The sequence below is a fragment of the Rhinopithecus bieti genome, unplaced genomic scaffold, assembly GCF_001698545.2.
Source record: "Rhinopithecus bieti isolate Rb0 unplaced genomic scaffold, ASM169854v2 scaffold_19114, whole genome shotgun sequence".
In the NCBI taxonomy this organism is placed as follows: Eukaryota; Metazoa; Chordata; class Mammalia; order Primates; family Cercopithecidae; genus Rhinopithecus; species Rhinopithecus bieti.
In genome coordinates this window covers 100,412-117,779 of record NW_016809444.1, presented here as the reverse complement: position 1 = coordinate 117,779, position 17,368 = coordinate 100,412, and the positions used below count along the sequence as shown (strand labels likewise).

Here is a 17,368-nt window from a genome sequence, read left to right as displayed (position 1 = left end):
TTTTTGAGACAGAGTCTCGCTCTGTCACCTAGGCTGGAGTGTAGTGGTGCAATCTCATTTCACTGAAACCTCCACTCCCAGGTTCAAGCAATTCTCCTGCTTCAGCCTCCCAAGTAGCTGGGATTATAGGCGCACACCACCATGCCCGGCTAATTTTTATATTTTTAATAGAGGCGGGGTTTCACTATGTTGGTCAGGCTGGTCTTGAACTCCTGACCTCGTGATCTGCCCGCCTCGGCCTCCCAAAGTGCTGAGATTACAGGCGTCAGCCACCCTGCCCAGCAATGATTTTTTAATGTGAAGGGATGTTGAATTTTGTCAAAAGCCTTTTCTGTATCACTTGAGATGATCATGGATTTTGTTTTCTGTTTTTTGTTTGTTTGTTTGTTTTGTTTTGTTTTTTGAGACAGAGTCTTGAACTGGGCTGGAGTGCAGTGGCATGATCTCGGCTCACTACAACCTCTGCTAGTTTTTTGTATTTTACTGGAGACGTGTTTTCACTATGTTGGCCAGGCTGGCCTCAAACTCCTGACCTTGTGATCCACCTGCCTCGGCCTCCCAAAGTGTTGGGATTACAAGTGTGAGCCACTGTACTCGGCCTGCTTTTCTGTTTTTTTTGAGATAGAGTCTCACTCTTGCCCAGACTGGAGTACAGTGATATGATCACAGCTCACTGCAGCCTTGACCTCCCAGTCAGACAATCCTCCTCTCTCAGCCTGCTGAGTAACTGGGGAAATGATTCTGGGGGATGACTGGGGAATGACTTCTGGAGAAATGATAATAGGCTTGTAGGGTTTCTGCTAACAGGCTGTTAGCCTTTTGGGGTTCTCTTGGTAGGTGAGCACCTTCTCTCCAGCTCCAGGTGCATGCCACCATGCCCTGCTAACTTTTGTATTTTTTTGTAGAGATGGAGTTTCACCATGTTACCCAGGCTGGTCTCAAACTCCTGGGCTCAAGTGGTCCTCCTGCCTTGGTCTCCCAAAGTGCTGAATTACAGGCATAAGCCACTGCACCCAGCCATGGTTTTGTTTTTAGTTCTGTGTATGTGGTGAATAACATTTATTGATTTGTGCATGTTGAACCAAGCTTGTATCCTATGGATAAAGCCTACTTGATTGTAGTGGATTAGCTTTTTGAAGTGCAGTTGGATTCACTTTGCTCATATTTTGTTGAGTATTTTGGCATCAATGTTCATCAAGGATATTGGCCTGAAATTTCCTTTTTATGTTGTGTCTCTGCCAGGTTTTGGTATCAGATGATGCTAACCTTATAGAATGAGTTAGAAATGAGACTATCCTCCTCAGTTTTTTGGAATACTTTCAATAGAAATAGTACCAGTTCTTCTTTGTACATCTAGTAGAATTAGGCTGTGAATCCATCTGGTCCTGGCCTTTTTCTGGTTGTTAGCCTTTTAATACTAATTCACTTTTGGAACTCATTATTGGTCTGTTCAAGGATTCAGTCTCTTTCTAGTGTAACCTTATGAAATTGTATATTTTCAGGAATTTATCCATTTCTTCTAGGTTTTCCAGTTTGTGTGCATACAGGTGTTTGTAATAGTCTCTGAGGGTATTTTTGTAATTTCTGTGGGTTCAGTGATAACATCCCCTTTGTCAATTCTGATTGTATTTATCTGGATCTTCTCTCCTTTATTATTAGTCTAGCTACCAGGCTATCAATCTTATTAATTCTTTCAAATAAGCTCCTGGATTCATTGATCTTTTTGTATGTTTTTTTTTTTTGCATCTAAATTTCCTTCAGTTCAGCTCTGATTTTGGTTATTCCTTGTTTTCTCCTAGCTTTGGGGTTAGTATACTCTTGTTTCTCTTACTCCTGCAGACTTTATGTCAGGTTGTTAATTTGAGATCTGACTTTTCGAAGTGGACATTTAGTTATACAAATGTTTCTCCTAACACTGTGTTGGATGTGTCCCAGAGATTCTGGTACATTGCATCTTTGTTCTTACTAGTTTCTAAGAATTTTTTGATTTCAGCTCTAATTTCATTATTTCCCCAAAAGTCATTCAGGAGCAGGTTGTGTATTTTTTGTTTAATCATGTGGTTTTGAATGATTTCTATTTTTATTGAACTATTGTCTGAGTGTGTGGTTGGTATGACTTTGGTGTTTTTGTAGTTGCTGAAGGTTGTTTCATGCCCAGTTGTGTGGTTGATTTTATAGTATGTGCCATGTACAGATTAGAAGAATGTATATTTTGTTGTTTTCAGGTGGAGAGTTCTGTAGATGTCTATTTGGTCCATTTTGTCAAGTGTTAAGGTCCTGAATATATTTGTTAGTTTTCTGCCTTGATGATCCATCTAATACTGTCAGTGGGATGTTAATATCTTCCACTATTATTGTGTGGTTATTGAAATCTCTTCATTTGTCTCTGAGAACTTGCTTTATGTGTCTGGGCAATCCTATGTTGAGTGAGTATATATTTAAGATAGTTAGATCTTCTTGTTGAATTGAGCCCTTTACCATTATGTAATGCATTCTTTGTCTTTTTTTTTATCTTTGTTAGTTTAAAGTCTATTTTGTCTGAAATTAGAATAGCAACCTTTCAATTTTTTTCTGTTTTTCATTTGCTTGGTAGAGTTTTCCTCCATGCCTTTACATTGAAGGGATGTCACTGGTGTCATTGCATGTGAGATGGGTCTCTTGAATACAGCATACAATTGGGTTTTGCTTCTTTATCCAGCTTTCCACTCTGTGCCTTTTAATTGGGTTATTTAGCCAGTTTACATTCAAGGTTAGTATTAATGTGTGTGGATTCGGTCCTGTTATCATGGTTATTATGCAGAGGTGTTTGTGTGGTTGCTTTGTAGTGTCACTGGTTTATGTATTTAAATGTGATTTTTAGCAGCTTGTAACAATCTTTCCTTTCCATATTTAGCACACCCTTCAAAATGTCTTGTAAGGCAAGTCTGATGATAATGAATTCCCTTAGCATTTGCTTGTCTGAAAAGGATCTTATTTCTCCTTCACTTATAAAGCTTAGTTTGGCCACATATGAGATTCTTGGTTGAAAACTCTTTTCTTTGGGAATGCTGAATATGGACCCCCAATCTCTTCTGGCTTGTAGAGTTTCTGCTAACAGGTGTGCTGTTAGTCTTATGGGGTGCTCTTTGTAGGCAACCTGCTCCTTCTCTCCAGCCACTTTTTTTTCTTTCATTTCAACCTTAGAGAATCTGACGTCTGTGTGTCTTGGGGATGGTCTTTTTATGTAGTGTTTTGCAGGGGTTCTCTGTCTTTCCCGAATTTTAATATTGGCCTCTAGTGAGGTTGGGGACATTTTCATGGACGATATCCTGAAGGTTTTTTTTTTTTTTTTTTTGAGACAGAATTTCACTCTGTTGCCCAGACTGGAGTGCAGTGGCATGATCTTGGCTCACTGCAACCTCCGCCTCCTGGGTTCAAGTAATTCTCCTGCCTCAGCCTCCCGAGTAGCTGGGATTACAGGCGTGCACTACCATGCCCAGCTAATTTTTGTATTTTTAGTAGAGATAAGGTTTCACCATGTTGGTCAGGCTGGTCTCAAACTCCTAACCTCAAGTGCTCCACCCACTTCAAGCCTCCCAAAGGTGCTGGAATTACAGGTGTGAGCCACCACACCCAGCCCTGAAATATGTTTTCAAAGTTGCTTGGTTTCCTTCCCTGTTTGTCAGGCACATCAATGAGTTATATATTGGGTCTCTTTACATAATTCTATATTACTCAGTGGTTGTTCCTTCTTGTTTATTGTTTTTTCTCTCTTTTTCTCTAATGGAGTTATTTCAGAGGTCTTCAAGGAGGTCTTCAAGGTCTGAGATTCTTTCCTCAGCTTGGTCAGTTCTGCTGTTAATACTTGGGATTGCATTATGAAATTCTCATAGAATGTTTTACAATTCTATCAAATAAATTTGGTTCTTTGTTGTAATGGTCATTTTGTCTATCAGTTCCTGTATCATTTTATTGTAATCCTTAGATTCCTTTGATTAGATTTCAACTTTCTCCTGTATATCAATAATCTTCATTTTCTATCCAGATTCTGAATTCTATTTCTGTAATTTTGGCCATCTCAGCCTGTTTAGGTACTAGTCCAATCCTTTGGAGGTAATAAGACACTATAGTTTTTTGAGTTGTCAGAGTTTTTGTACTAGTTCTTTCTCATCTTTCTGGGCTAATATTCCTTCAATCTTTGTAGTTGCTGACTTTTAGATAAGTTTTATTTTTTCTTTTATTCCATTTTATGTTCTTGGAGATTTAATTGTGGTATAAGGTGGGTTCAGTTGACTGGGTTTGTTTCTGGAGGATTTCAGGGAGCCAAGGCTCAGCTCAGAACTCCTGGACTGTGTGTTCTAACTCTGGGGTGTTGATTTCAGACCCCTGGCTTTTTTTCTGTGGTCCCTGGAAGTTAGGAACCTGCCGTGCTGGAAGAGCCAAGTTGTTCCTGAAGCAGTGTTCACAAGAATCTGATGGGTGGTACCAGCCACGGAACTTTGCAGGGAAGTGGCTGTGGGATCCATCCTTGTTTGCATGTGCCAGCAGCATGGGTAGCATGGCAGGGTGCACACTCATTGGCTGCAGTGAGGTGCTGGCAGGTTCAGGGGTGCCAACTTCTGTGTGGGTGTTTGCAGTGGTGATGGTGGCAGGATAGTGTGGCCAGCCAGGGGTCCCCCCATTGTCTGTGCACGTGTTTGCTCCAGGGCTGGTGTTAGCACGAGGGTGGGGTGCTGGTAGGCATGAAACTCTGTGCACTCTCTGTGCAGCCGGCAGCTGCTACTGGGGGTGAGGATGGGTCTACTGGTCTCCCACACAGTTTTGCACTGGCAGCAATGTTGGTGTGGGGACAGGGCACAGGTGGGTACAGGTCTGGCAGTCTCTATGCCCATGAGTGCTCCTATGGCTCAATTTTTAGAAAAATAACTTAAATATAATTTCGTTCTAATTTTAGCCAACTTGATCACAAACACAATTTCTTTCCTAAGATGAGTTTTCCACAAATTTTCTAAAATTTGCTTAAAGCGTCAGTTTTGTCCTGTGTTTCCTTTTATATTGGCATCTTACCTTAGGACAAAATTTACTTTTTTTTCCTGTTGTCATTTTGAACACATAAAGTTCCCCCTCATGCAACTCAAAGCAGAGGTTTCCAGGTCATAGGTGGATTCAAAGGTTTTCTGACTAGCAATTGGTTGAAAGATCTTAATGAAAGACCTGAAATCAGTAGAAGAGGGTATCTGGGCTAAGGTCAAGGGTTGTGCAGACCAAGGATCTTATAATGCAGATGAAGTCTCCGGGTAGCAGGCTTCAGAATAAATAGATTGTGTTTCTTAAAGGCGCCAAACTCTGTTAATTCACTCCTGGATCAGAAAGAAGACCTAGAAAGGGAAAGGCGTTCTCGACAGAAGGTATTTTTTTTGTACAAGAGATAGCTTTGCAGTGCCATTTCAAAATATGTCAAAGAAATATATTTTGGGAGGTCGTGTATGGTGGTTCATACCTGTACTTCCAGTACTTTGGGAGGTTGAGGCAGGTGGATCTCCTGAGCTCAGGAGTTCAAGACCAGCCTGGGCAACATGGCAAAACCCATCTCTACACAAAAAAAAAAAAAAAAAAAAAAAAAATTATCCAGGTGTGGTGGAGCATGTTTTTGATCCTCAGCCTACTAGAGAGGCTGGGGTGGGAGGACTGCTTGGAACCTGGAAGTGGAGGTTGTTAGTAAGCCCAAGGAATTTGCACACTGCACTCCAACCTGGGTGACCAAGAGTGGAGACCCTGTCTCAAAAAAAAAAAAAAAAAAAAAACAAAGAAAAATAAAAAAGAAATATATTTATATTTTGGGGTAAAACTTCAATTTCTTTCAGGGCCTACTACCTGTCATGCTGATGTCTTATTGCTACAAAAAGTCTGTTTTGTCAGTCTTAAAGTCTCTGTTTTTATGTTAATCCTGGTCAGCTGTGCCTGAATTCCAAATTGCCTTGCTTTGCTTTGCCTTGCCTTTCTTTTTTTTCTTTTCTTTTCTCTCTCTCTCTTTCTTCTTAATATTTCTCCCCTTTTTTTGTTGTTCTTTTTTTTTGTCTGTTTGTGTTTGAGACTGAATCTCGCTCTGTCACCCAGGCTGCAGTGCAGTGGCGTGATATCAGCTTACTGTAACCTCCACCTCCTGGCTTCAAGCAATTATCATGCCTCAGCCTCCCGAATAGTTGGGATTACAGGTACCCACCACCACGCCCAGCTAATTTTTGTATTTTTAGTAGAGATGGGGTTTCATTTTGGCCAGGCTAGTCTCGAACTCTTGACCCCAGGTGATCTGCCTGCCTCAGCCTCCCAAAGTGCTGGGATTACAGGCATGAGCCACCACACCTAGCCCACTATTTTTCCCCTTAAATATTCTCCTATTCAATCAGGTTTACTTTAGAATGCCCTTAGCCAAGCAGGGGTCCAGTTGGTTGGTGGGGGCTTAGAATTTTATTTTTGGTGTAGAGTTTATGCCCGTATTTATAAATTTAAACCATTTCATAATTTTTAGAAAGATGTTTCCTCAATTTTCTAATTAACAGATTTAGATATAGCTTTTCTATATCATATAAATGACTCAGACATTTTATGATTATCTATTACTTAATTTAACACAGCATGACTTTAAGATCAAGTTTCTGAAAATATTTTTGGAACTACGGAGTTCATTTATAAACTTGTATCCCATTTACATTCATGTAATTTATTCATTCTTTTTTTTTGAGATGGAGTCTTACCCTACTGCCCAGACTGGAGTGCAGTGGCATGATCTCAGCTCACCACAGCATCCAGCTCCCAGGTTCAAGTGATTCTCCTGCCTCAGCCTCCCAAGTAGCTGTGATTATAGGCATGTGCCACCATGCCTGGCTAATTTTGTATTTTCAGTAGAGATGGAGTTTCACCATGTTGCCTAGGCTGGTCTCAAACTCCTGACCTCAGGTGATCCACCTGCCTTGGCCTCCCAAAGTGCTGGGATTACAGGCGCGAGCCACCCCACCTGGCCTAAGTTATTCATTTTTAACAATTATGCTTGAATAGTTCATTAAACAAAGCTAGCTATTATCTCAAGCTATTTATTAACCATTTTTACAGTCTGTGAATGTTAGGTAGTTGGCACCTAAGCAGGAACCCTAAAGTTAAATACATGCATATTTTGTTGAGTAGAAGACACACAACTGTTTTCATTAAACCAACAATATTAAACTAGTCTTATTTACCGCGCATTCACCCGAGTCATGTAAACTAAAGGCATTTGAGTTTGTTTCTATTTTTCTGATTAAATATTTAAGTGTTAACTTTTAAAACCAATGATTAGAGCTTTTCATACATCTTTGTAATGAAATATCACATACATGACACATAAACATATAGACATACACACAGAAGTGTATTTTACAACTTCATAATGCTCTTTTTAAGCCAATTTTCAAATAGTTTTTCTACCCTCTTTAGACAATCAAGCTCTAAACAATATTAGCTAGGCAATGTTAAATTTGTACTTTTAAAGACATGACTCTTATGTGAGAATTTTTATTTAAAGACACAGAAGTTAGATGTAAACACCATTTATAGGTAAAGGCCTATGTTAAATATCTTAAATAAAGGCAATATTTGTCATATTTACTTTAGACTAATGTTTTCTCAAAAGTTTCTAGTGGTTTAGGTACAGTGAGGGAGATGTCCTTACAAATGGAGGTTTCCTTTATAGATGTAGATTTATTTTACAAAGAATTTCAGTATAGCCAGCTAAGAACATTGTATTTTGGATACCAATCTGGTTAGATAGGTGTTCTTTTCCACTTAATTTTTCTCTTGAGTAGATTACTGACTTCAAGGTGGAGCCCTTTAATGAACAAGGCAAACAAAGGAAACCTTTGCAGTTACCAGGGCCTAATATTTAAATATATGAAAAGCAGGCACAGCTGGAAGGCAGCACATCTAGATCTTTAAAAATCAAGGATCCCTGGCCAGGCACGGTGGCTCATGCCTATAATCCCAACACTTTGGGAGGCCGAGGTAGGCGGATCACGAGGTCAGGAGATCGAGACCTTCCTGGCTAACACAGTGAAGCCCATCTCTACTAAAAATACAACGCCCCCCCCCCCAAAAAAAAAAAACAGGTGCGGTGGTATGCGCCTGTAGTCCCAACTACTCGGGAGGCTAAGGCAGAAGAATCACTTAAACCCAGGAGACGGAGGTTGCAGTGAGCCGACATTGTGCCACTGCACTCCAGCCTGGGTGACAGAGTGAGATTCTGTCTCAAAAATAAAAACAAAAAAAATCAAGGATCCCACTTTTACAATCCTAGGTTCCCTAATAAGGGGAAATCCCCTGGAACTGGGCCATGCAATGCTTCCACAGTGCCTTTCACCACGAAGACATTCCTTTGTTACTGGCGGGTGAAATGATGCCAATCAGCCCCCTCTGTGATCAGCCTTTCCCTGTCAGGAGTCTTATCTCTTGGTGGCGAGTGTCCTCACAAATGTTCAAACCTGCCTTTTTACCTACGTGCACAGAGAAATAAGTAGCACTCTTCATTAACAAGCATTCACTGAGACTATTGTTAGCCACTCCCCAAACTGCAGCTTTTGCAGTGACTTGTCAGACACTGCATACACTAAAGTCAAATTCTCTCTCACAGCACAAAGTAATCCTTGATTCCCCAAAACCAAAGAGATCAGATATTACTTTTTTTTTTTTTTTTTTTGAGACAGGGTCTCACTTTGTCACCCAGACTGGAGGGCAGTGGCATGATCTCCTCTCATTGCAACCTCGACCTCCCAGGTTTAAGTGATTCTTGTGCCTCAATTGTCCAAGTAGCTGGGATTACAGGCATGCATCATCACGCCTGGCTAGTTTTTGCATTTTTAGTAAAGATGGGGTTTTGCCATGTTGGCCAGGCTGGTCTCGAACTCCTGGCCTCAAGTGATCTGCCTGCCTTGAGCTCCTAAAGTGCTGGGATTATAGGAATGAGCCACCTGGCCCTGTGAGATCAGATACTACTTTTAACAGCTCTTGTAATTTTTAAATTATTTACCAATTTAGCTTTCTCTGTGACAATATGAATTGCAATTTATGGTTTAAAATGATCAGGTTTTGAAAATTTTGGGGGACATAATAATTATATTTTATCTTCTAATTCTAAATACATATCCCTCTTCTTGAAAAGAGATGCTAGTATTATATAATCCTGAAATGTTCAGACTTTTTTTAGTAATTGAAAAGTGGTTGATTTGGGTCACTTTGGGAACTTACTAGGTTGTGTAGGGGTTGTAAATTGATTGGACAATTGTGTATTTTTATTTTGTAGAAATGGGATTTTGCCATGTCACACAGGCTGATCTGGAGCCCCTGAACTCAAGAGCTCCACCTACCTCGGCCTCCCAAATTGCTGGGATTACAAGCATGAGCCCCTACACCAGCCTGGACAATTGTTTTAGTTGTAAACTCATGACTTATTTATTTTTCCTCTTGATTTAACTTCCCTTTCCTTTTCTTCTTTGGTTACAGTATAGAACAATGGATTAACTAGATTATGAGTTTGAGAGGTAGCCCAACTGGGGCATTGTGTCTTTATTATAGTTGCCACTTCTTCATCTGATTCATTTATAAAGTTTGAGTTAAGGAGAGTATCATTTTGATGGTTAGCATAACTTTCTTTTCATAGGCCTGAATATTGTTTAAACATTCTTTCAGATTTCCCATAGTGATCAACGGGATTTTTTCAGCATGTTGTATTTTGTTCCAATCAACTACTTTTTGGAAAACTAAGGGGATAGAGTCTAGTAAAGCTTTGACAGTATTGTGAGCCCATTTACAATCAGCTTCAAAAAAGTTATGGAAGTCCTTTAAACGATCTCTCTAGTTTGCCTTTGCTATTAGTAAACAATAATTTCATGCTCTTAGAATTTCAAGTGGCTTAGAATTTTAATTTAAGTGATCTCGCTTAAAAAAAAATGACCAAGAAACTTTAAACCCAGTGCCTTTCTATTCTGTCCATTAATTTCTCCCAGTTAATGGAAGCATTCAAAATTCATCCCTCTGGCCCTTCCCTGCAGAAGAGCTAAAAAGTAAGAACTAGCTTGTAATATTTGCCCTTCAATCTCATCCTAACACTTTGGTGTTCAGTAGTACAAGTGAAATTTTTTGAATCACAGTAAAATAAGACAATCAAGAAATCCTGAGTTCCTTTAGTCTTAACTTTTTAATTTTTAGATAGGGCATCACTCTTTCACCCAGGCTAGAGTGCAGTGGTGCAATCATAGCTCAAAGCAGCCTTGATCACAAGATGGGTCAAGTGATTGTTCCGCCTTAGCCTCCTGAGTAGCTGGGACTACAGGTGCATACCACCATACCTGGCTAATTGTATTAATTTTTGTAGAAACAGGGTTTCACCATGTTGCCCAAGCTGGTCTTGAACTTCTGGTCTATTCTGAACTTTTTATTATAAAGATTTTCAAACATACACAAAAAAAGTTCAATAAGCCCCTATATATTTATCTTCCAGCCAACAAAATCAACAAAAATATTTACTTTGCATATTTGTCCCATCTATCACCCCTTTTGTCAAAGTATTTTAAAGCAAATCCCAGATATTACATTATTTCACTCCTAAACATTTTAGTATTCATCTCAAAAGAAAAATGTGATGCTTAATATTGAGTGTCAACTTGCTTGAATTGAAGGATAAAAAGTATTGATCCTGGGTGGGCCTGTGAGGGTGTTGCCAAAAGAGATTAACATTTGAGTCAGCAGACTGGGAGAAGCAGACCCACCCTCAATCTGGGTGGTCACCATCTAATCAGCTGCTAGCATGGCTAGGATTAAAGGAGGCAGAGGAACGTGGAAGGACTAGACTGGCTAAGTCTTCTGGCCTCCGTCATTCTCCCATGCTGGATGCTTCCTGTCCTTGAACATCAGACTCCAAGTTCTTCAGCTTTTGGACTCTTGGACCTATGCCAGGGGCTCTTGAGCCTTCGGCCACAGACTGAAGGCTGCACTACTTTTCAGGTTTTGGGACTTGTACTGGATTCGTTGCTCCTCAGCTTGCAAACGGCCTACTGTGGGACTTCACCTTGTGATCGTATAAGTCAATACTCCGTAATAAACTCCCCTTCATATATACATGTATTCTATTAGTCCTGTCCTTCTACAGAACTCTAATACAAAAAGACAATCATACCTGACAACAATGCCAGATGATTGCCAAGAAATTTAAAAGTAAATCCAAGTCCACATTCAAATTCCCCCATTGTCTAAAAATGTCATTTTAAAGTTTACTTGAATTAGGATTCAAACAAAGTCTATTCATTTTGTTTAGTTCTTATGCCTCCTTTGTGTTTTTTAAGCCTTTTTTAGTCTAGAAAAAATGACCCTTTTTTATGCCTTTAACTTTTTAATAACAGTTTGTGACATATAATTCAGGTGTCATAAAAGTCACCCTTTTAAATGCACAAGTCAGTGGCTTTTAGTATATTCCTAGAGTTATGTGATCACTCACCATGATCTAATTCCAGAACATTTTTATGTTTAACTTTTCCCCATCTCTCTTCCCCTCAGCAACGCTACTTTCTGTGTATGGATTTGCCCCATTCTGGATATTTCATGTAAATGAAATCCACACAAGATGTAGCCTTTTGTATCTGCCTTTTTTCACTTAGCATAATGTTTTCAAGGTCTATCTATGTTGTAGGAGATATCAATACTTCATTCTATTTCATGACTGAATAATATTGCATTTTTGCAAAATATGGACACAGCATATTTTGTTTATCTATTCATGAGTTGATGGATATACCTTGGACTTTTTGAAGAAAGCAGGTCAGTTTTCCTGCAGAGTTTTCCACATGCCAGATTTGGCTGATTGCTTTATTAACGGTACTGTTAAACTTCTCTATCCTCTGTTTTTCTTGTAAATGCAAGAGAAACTCCATGATCTTGGAAACTTGGTTGTCAAACTTTAGTGTGTGAGTCACCTGACACACTTGCTGAAGGTAAAGAATTCTAGGCCCCATCACAAATCCGATTTCATAGGCTCCTAAGAGGAGCCCCAAAATGTTTTTTTTTTTTTTTTTTTTTTTTTTTTTAAAGATATGGTCTCACTCTGTTGCCCAGGCTGGAATGCAGTGGCATGATCACGGCTCACTGCAGCTCTGAACTTCTGGACTCAAGCAGTCCTCCCTCGGCCTCCCAAGTAGCTGGACCACAAGTGCATGCCACCACACCCAACTAATTTTCTTTACTCTTTATAGTAACAGGGTCTATTTTGTCCAGGCTAGTCTCAAACTCCTGGGCTTGAGCAATCCTCCCACCTTGGCCTACCAAACTGTTGGGATTACAGATGTGAGCCATCACTGCCTGGCCCACTTTTAACACACTTCTTGATTTTGATGTAGGTATTCCCAGAACACAATATGAGCAAAAACTGGCAGGTATCCAACATTTTTATTTTAATAGCACTTGGCATTTCACAGGAAAGCCACAAANTTTAAAGATATGGTCTCACTCTGTTGCCCAGGCTGGAATGCAGTGGCATGATCACGGCTCACTGCAGCTCTGAACTTCTGGACTCAAGCAGTCCTCCCTCGGCCTCCCAAGTAGCTGGACCACAAGTGCATGCCACCACACCCAACTAATTTTCTTTACTCTTTATAGTAACAGGGTCTATTTTGTCCAGGCTAGTCTCAAACTCCTGGGCTTGAGCAATCCTCCCACCTTGGCCTACCAAACTGTTGGGATTACAGATGTGAGCCATCACTGCCTGGCCCACTTTTAACACACTTCTTGATTTTGATGTAGGTATTCCCAGAACACAATATGAGCAAAACTGGCAGGTATCCAACATTTTATTTTAATAGCACTTGGCATTTCACAGGAAAGCCACAAAAGGTTATTGACTAAAACTTTTTTTTTTTTTTTTTGAGGCAGGTCTCACTCTGTTGCCTAGGCTGCAGTGCAGTGCACCATCACAGCTTACTATAGCCTTGACCTCCCAGGCTCAAATGAGTCTCCCATCTCAGCCTCCTGAGCAGCTAGGACTACAGGCATGTGCCACCACACCAGCTAATTTTGTTTATATTTTGTGAGACGAGGTCTCACTATGATGCCCAGGCTAGTCTCGAACTCCTTGACTCAAGCAATCCTTCTACCTTGGCCTTCCCAAAGTGCTGGTATTACAGGCATGAGACCTGTACCTAGCCTTGATGAAGACTTTTTAAAAAATAAAGTTAGAAATATTACTTACAGAATTACTAAAAAAGACCTAAGTATCCTGGCTGATGTCTTCTGGAGTGGAAACAAACATTTGAAAGAATGTTGGACAAGAGAATTGTGTTGTGAATGTTACCTACCAGGGGGTGAGTTAAGTAGCCAAATTAACATTAAAGGCAATGAAAACCAAATGGTCTCTAAGAATTAAATTACTGCACACATTTTTACAGTAGTGACTTCAAAATTTACAGATGCACTCAGATTAATTAATTAGAGTAGTTTTCATTCAGGAAATTTAAATTCTGAATCTGAATCTATTTTCTTCAAGGTGAACAGGACAAAGTAAGTTGTAGATGCAGCATTCTAAGGTAACTATCCTTTCATTCTAGAAACATGTGATAGTGAAGTACAACCATTGTTGTTTCAACATTTTATCATTATTTAAATAATGCATTTTACAACACCAAAAACTCCTGAGTCTGGACAGCTGTTTTTTCCTTATTTAATGAAAAGGGTTTGCTTTCACTTAATAGCTATGTGATGCTTTTTAGGGTCTTTCAATGGTTCTCGAGCAGCCAACACTATAAATGGAGTTCCAGTTACTCCATGCATCTCATTAAGCTTTTAGAGAAGGGAGTAATGCAGTACAGGGAAAAACCGCCAGTGCTTTTTTAAGCTTTGACTCAAGGATTTTTTCTTTTCTTTTCCTTTTCTTTTCTTTTTTTTTTTTGAGACAGAGTCTCACTTTGTCGCCCAGGCTGGAGTGCAATTGCGTGATCTCGGCTCACTGCAACCTCCGCCTCCAAGGCTTAAGCAATTTTCTGCCTAAGCCTCCCGAGTAGCTGGGATTTCAGGTACATGGCACCACACCTGGCTAATTTTTGCATTTTTAGTAGAGACGGAGTTTCACCATGTTGGCCTGGCTGGTCTCGAACTCTTGACCTCAAGTGATCGGCCCGCCTCAGCCTCCGAAAGTGCTGGGATTACAGGCGTGAGCCACTGTGCTTGGCTTTTTTTGGGCTTTCAGAAAAATAATAGATTTCAGGATATGAAAACTGAGTTTTGACTTTCTGGAAGGACATTTATAGGGGAGTTATTACGTGAAAGAAATGTTTAATTCCTGAGTAATAAGAACTTCAACTTCTTGCTAAGTCTTCTTGACTTCATTAGCCTGACTTGGAAGAGGAAGGTGCCTACAGCTAAAGCATATTTTAAAAACTTTTTATTGCGGGAAATGCCAAGCATACCCAAAAGTAGACAGTATAATAAACCATATACACAACATTAAGCTTCAGCAGTTAGCAATATTTTGTGAGTCTCATTTTATCTGTCCATCTACCCTTACTTTTGTTCAAGTGTTTGCAAAAATACTTGATTCCTCTGAGCATCTCAGAGCTGTCTTTTTACCATCTGTTTCTTTTAATCAGGATTCAAATAAGACCTACACATGGCATTTAGTTATGTCCATAAGTCTCTTTTAGTTTGAACAACACTCTTCCTTCATTTGACCAGTGATTTGTTGTAGAAACTGGATTAATTGTCCAAATTTTAGACATGATCCACATTCTGGATTTGTCTTATTATGTCATTTTAGTGTAATTTAGCTTATTTATTTTTCTCCCATATTTCCTATAAAGTGGCTTGATGAAATTCAGGTTGACTTTTTTGCAGAAGAAAACTTCATACTTCCTGGAGCATCATATCACGAGGTACATGTTGTTATATTTGCCCCATTTTCCTGGGCTTCATCAGTGGGCTCAGGTGGTGTAAATCTGATCCCTTCAGTATAAAGCTAGCCATCACCCAGGCCAGGCACTGTGGCTCACGCCTGTAATCCCAGCACTGTGGGAGGCTGAGGCGGGTGGATCACCTAAAGTCAGGAATTCAACAGCAGCCTGGCCAACATGACGAAACCTTGACTCTACTAAAAATACAAAGATTAACTGGACATGGTGGCGGGCGCCTGTAATCCCAGCTACTCAGGAGGCTGAGGCAGGAGAATTGCTTGAACCCAGGAGGCAGAGGTTACAGTGAGCCGAGATCACGATGTTGCACTCCAGCCTGGCCGATGAGTGAAACTCCATCTAAAAAACAAACAAACAAACAAACAAAAAAATAAAGTTAGCCATCACCCTTTCACTAAATGGCCTTGACATTGGTTTATGTTCATTCCTTACACAACTTTTTTTAATGTTAGTAATTGTAAAATAGTGATTTAAAAAATTTTAAGTCATTCCTTCTGTATTTGTTAGCTGGGCTTCTATAAGGATGGACTTTTCCTCATACACTATTTGGTTACTCTGAAAAACAGTTCATATAGCAAAGGCAGGACACATTATTTTTCTTTTCCTTTATTTATCAAATTTCATAGGAAAACAACCTTCAATAATGATGGGACAGGTTTTGTATTATTATGAATTCAAGACATATATTTGACAATGTATTAAAAACATGTTTTAAAAATTGATGCTGGAGATGGAATTATGAAATGTTGCCATCAGCCTTCTGAGATAGTGTTTCTCAAAGTATGGCCACAGACCATGTAAGCCAGAATCCTCTGGAGGTACTGGTTCATATGTAAATTCCTGGTCTCCATCTGGACCTACTAGGTGAGAATCTTTTAGAGTAGAGCCCTAAAATCTGCATTTCTGGGCCAGGCATGGTGGCTCACATCTGTAATCCCAGCACTTTGGGAAGCCAAGGTGAGTGAATCACTTGAGGTCAGGAGTTCAAAACCAGCCTGGCCAACATGGTGAAACCTCTTCTCTACTAAAAATACAAAAAATTAGCCAAGCATGGTGGCATGCACCTGTAGTCCCAACTACTTGGGAGGCTGAGGCAGGAGAATTGCTTGAACCAAGGAGGCGGAGGTTATAGTGAGGCCGAGATCATACCACTGCACTCCAGCTTCGATGACACTCTGTCTCAAAAAAAAAAAAAAAAAAAAAAAAAAAAAAAAGAAAGAAAGAAAGAAAAAGAAAAAGAATATTCACTTCTAACACACTTCTTCAGAGATTTCTAAAATGGCCGTGGAATGGATAGCCTTATGGGGCAACCTCATTAGAGCCTGGGAATGTCACCTCCATAAGACAGGTTGAAAAACAAAACCCCACAAAAAAGAGCTTGGGAATAAATGACTAAGTGGATGCACGCCTGAGCAGTTACTCCAAAATGAGACCACACGATCAGCTACTGGTGATTCAAGAGAAGGGAAGGTAGATAAATTAGATCCTTCAACAAGAGCCCAACAGACAGGAGTAGTGCTATGCAGTGCTGAACTCCTTGTGGTGCTGCATTTTTGTTGAGACCATCTGGGTTCTGGCTATCTGTTTTTTTTGTGTGTTTTTTTTGAGACAGAGTCTTTCTCTGTTGCCCGGGCTGGAGTGCAGCGGCACAATCTTGGCTCACTGCAACCTCCGCCTCCTGGGTGCAAGCGATTCTCATGCCTCAGCCTCCTGAGTAGCTGGGATTATAGGTGCCTGCCACCACGCCCAGCTAATTTTGCATTTTAGTAGAGACGGGGTTTCACCATGTTGGCCAGGCTGGTCTTGAACTCCTGACCTCAGGTGATCCACCCACCTCAGCCTCCCAAAGTGCTGGGATGACAGGTGTGAGCCACCGTGCCTGGCCTATCTATTGTTATTGGAACTTTAGAAGCTTTTACCACAGTAAATCCTGTAATATATAGTTCTATATGTGAACTAATTTCCCCTGTGGATTGCCAGGGACACAGTGTTGCTCATATCCGTAGCCTCAGATCCTGCACAGCTGCTATCCACTGGGCCCTTGAGACCCCCACTGCACGATTTGTGTCATCTCATCAGGTAACACAGCTCCTCTTCCATTAGGACACGGAGTGCCATTTGTAATTGAAATATCAGTTAGCACTGTTGCCATATGCCCTATTTTTTGAATTGTTCACCTCCCCTAGGGAATGTACTTTCAATATTTTATTCAAGTCCCCTAATACTTGACATTCTGAGCAAAACATTTGTTTAGTTGATTTTCCATAAAAGTGATAATCCATTTTTATAATTTCATTTGTCTTTATTGAATTTTAAATAGCATTGTTGAATGCACTGATTCACAGGGGAAACACACAGAGGCTGAAAGGGAGAGTCCGACGCACAGATCTCTTTGTCACCTGAATTTCTTGCAGATT

The 17,368-nt window shown here is 40.1% G+C and overlaps 1 protein-coding gene across 1 annotated transcript in view; it reads right to left on the bottom strand.

Moving 5' to 3' along the window:
• The window catches only part of LOC108540321 (putative uncharacterized protein DANCR), a 28,482-nt gene extending 17,233 nt beyond the window's left edge, over positions 1 to 11,249 (bottom strand). Inside the window, exon 1 of the mRNA XM_017889329.1 lies at positions 11,180 to 11,249. Coding sequence (XP_017744818.1) covers positions 11,180 to 11,249 — 70 coding nt within the window. The remainder of the gene's footprint in view (positions 1 to 11,179) is intronic.
• Positions 11,250 to 17,368: the final 6,119 nt, after the last annotated feature.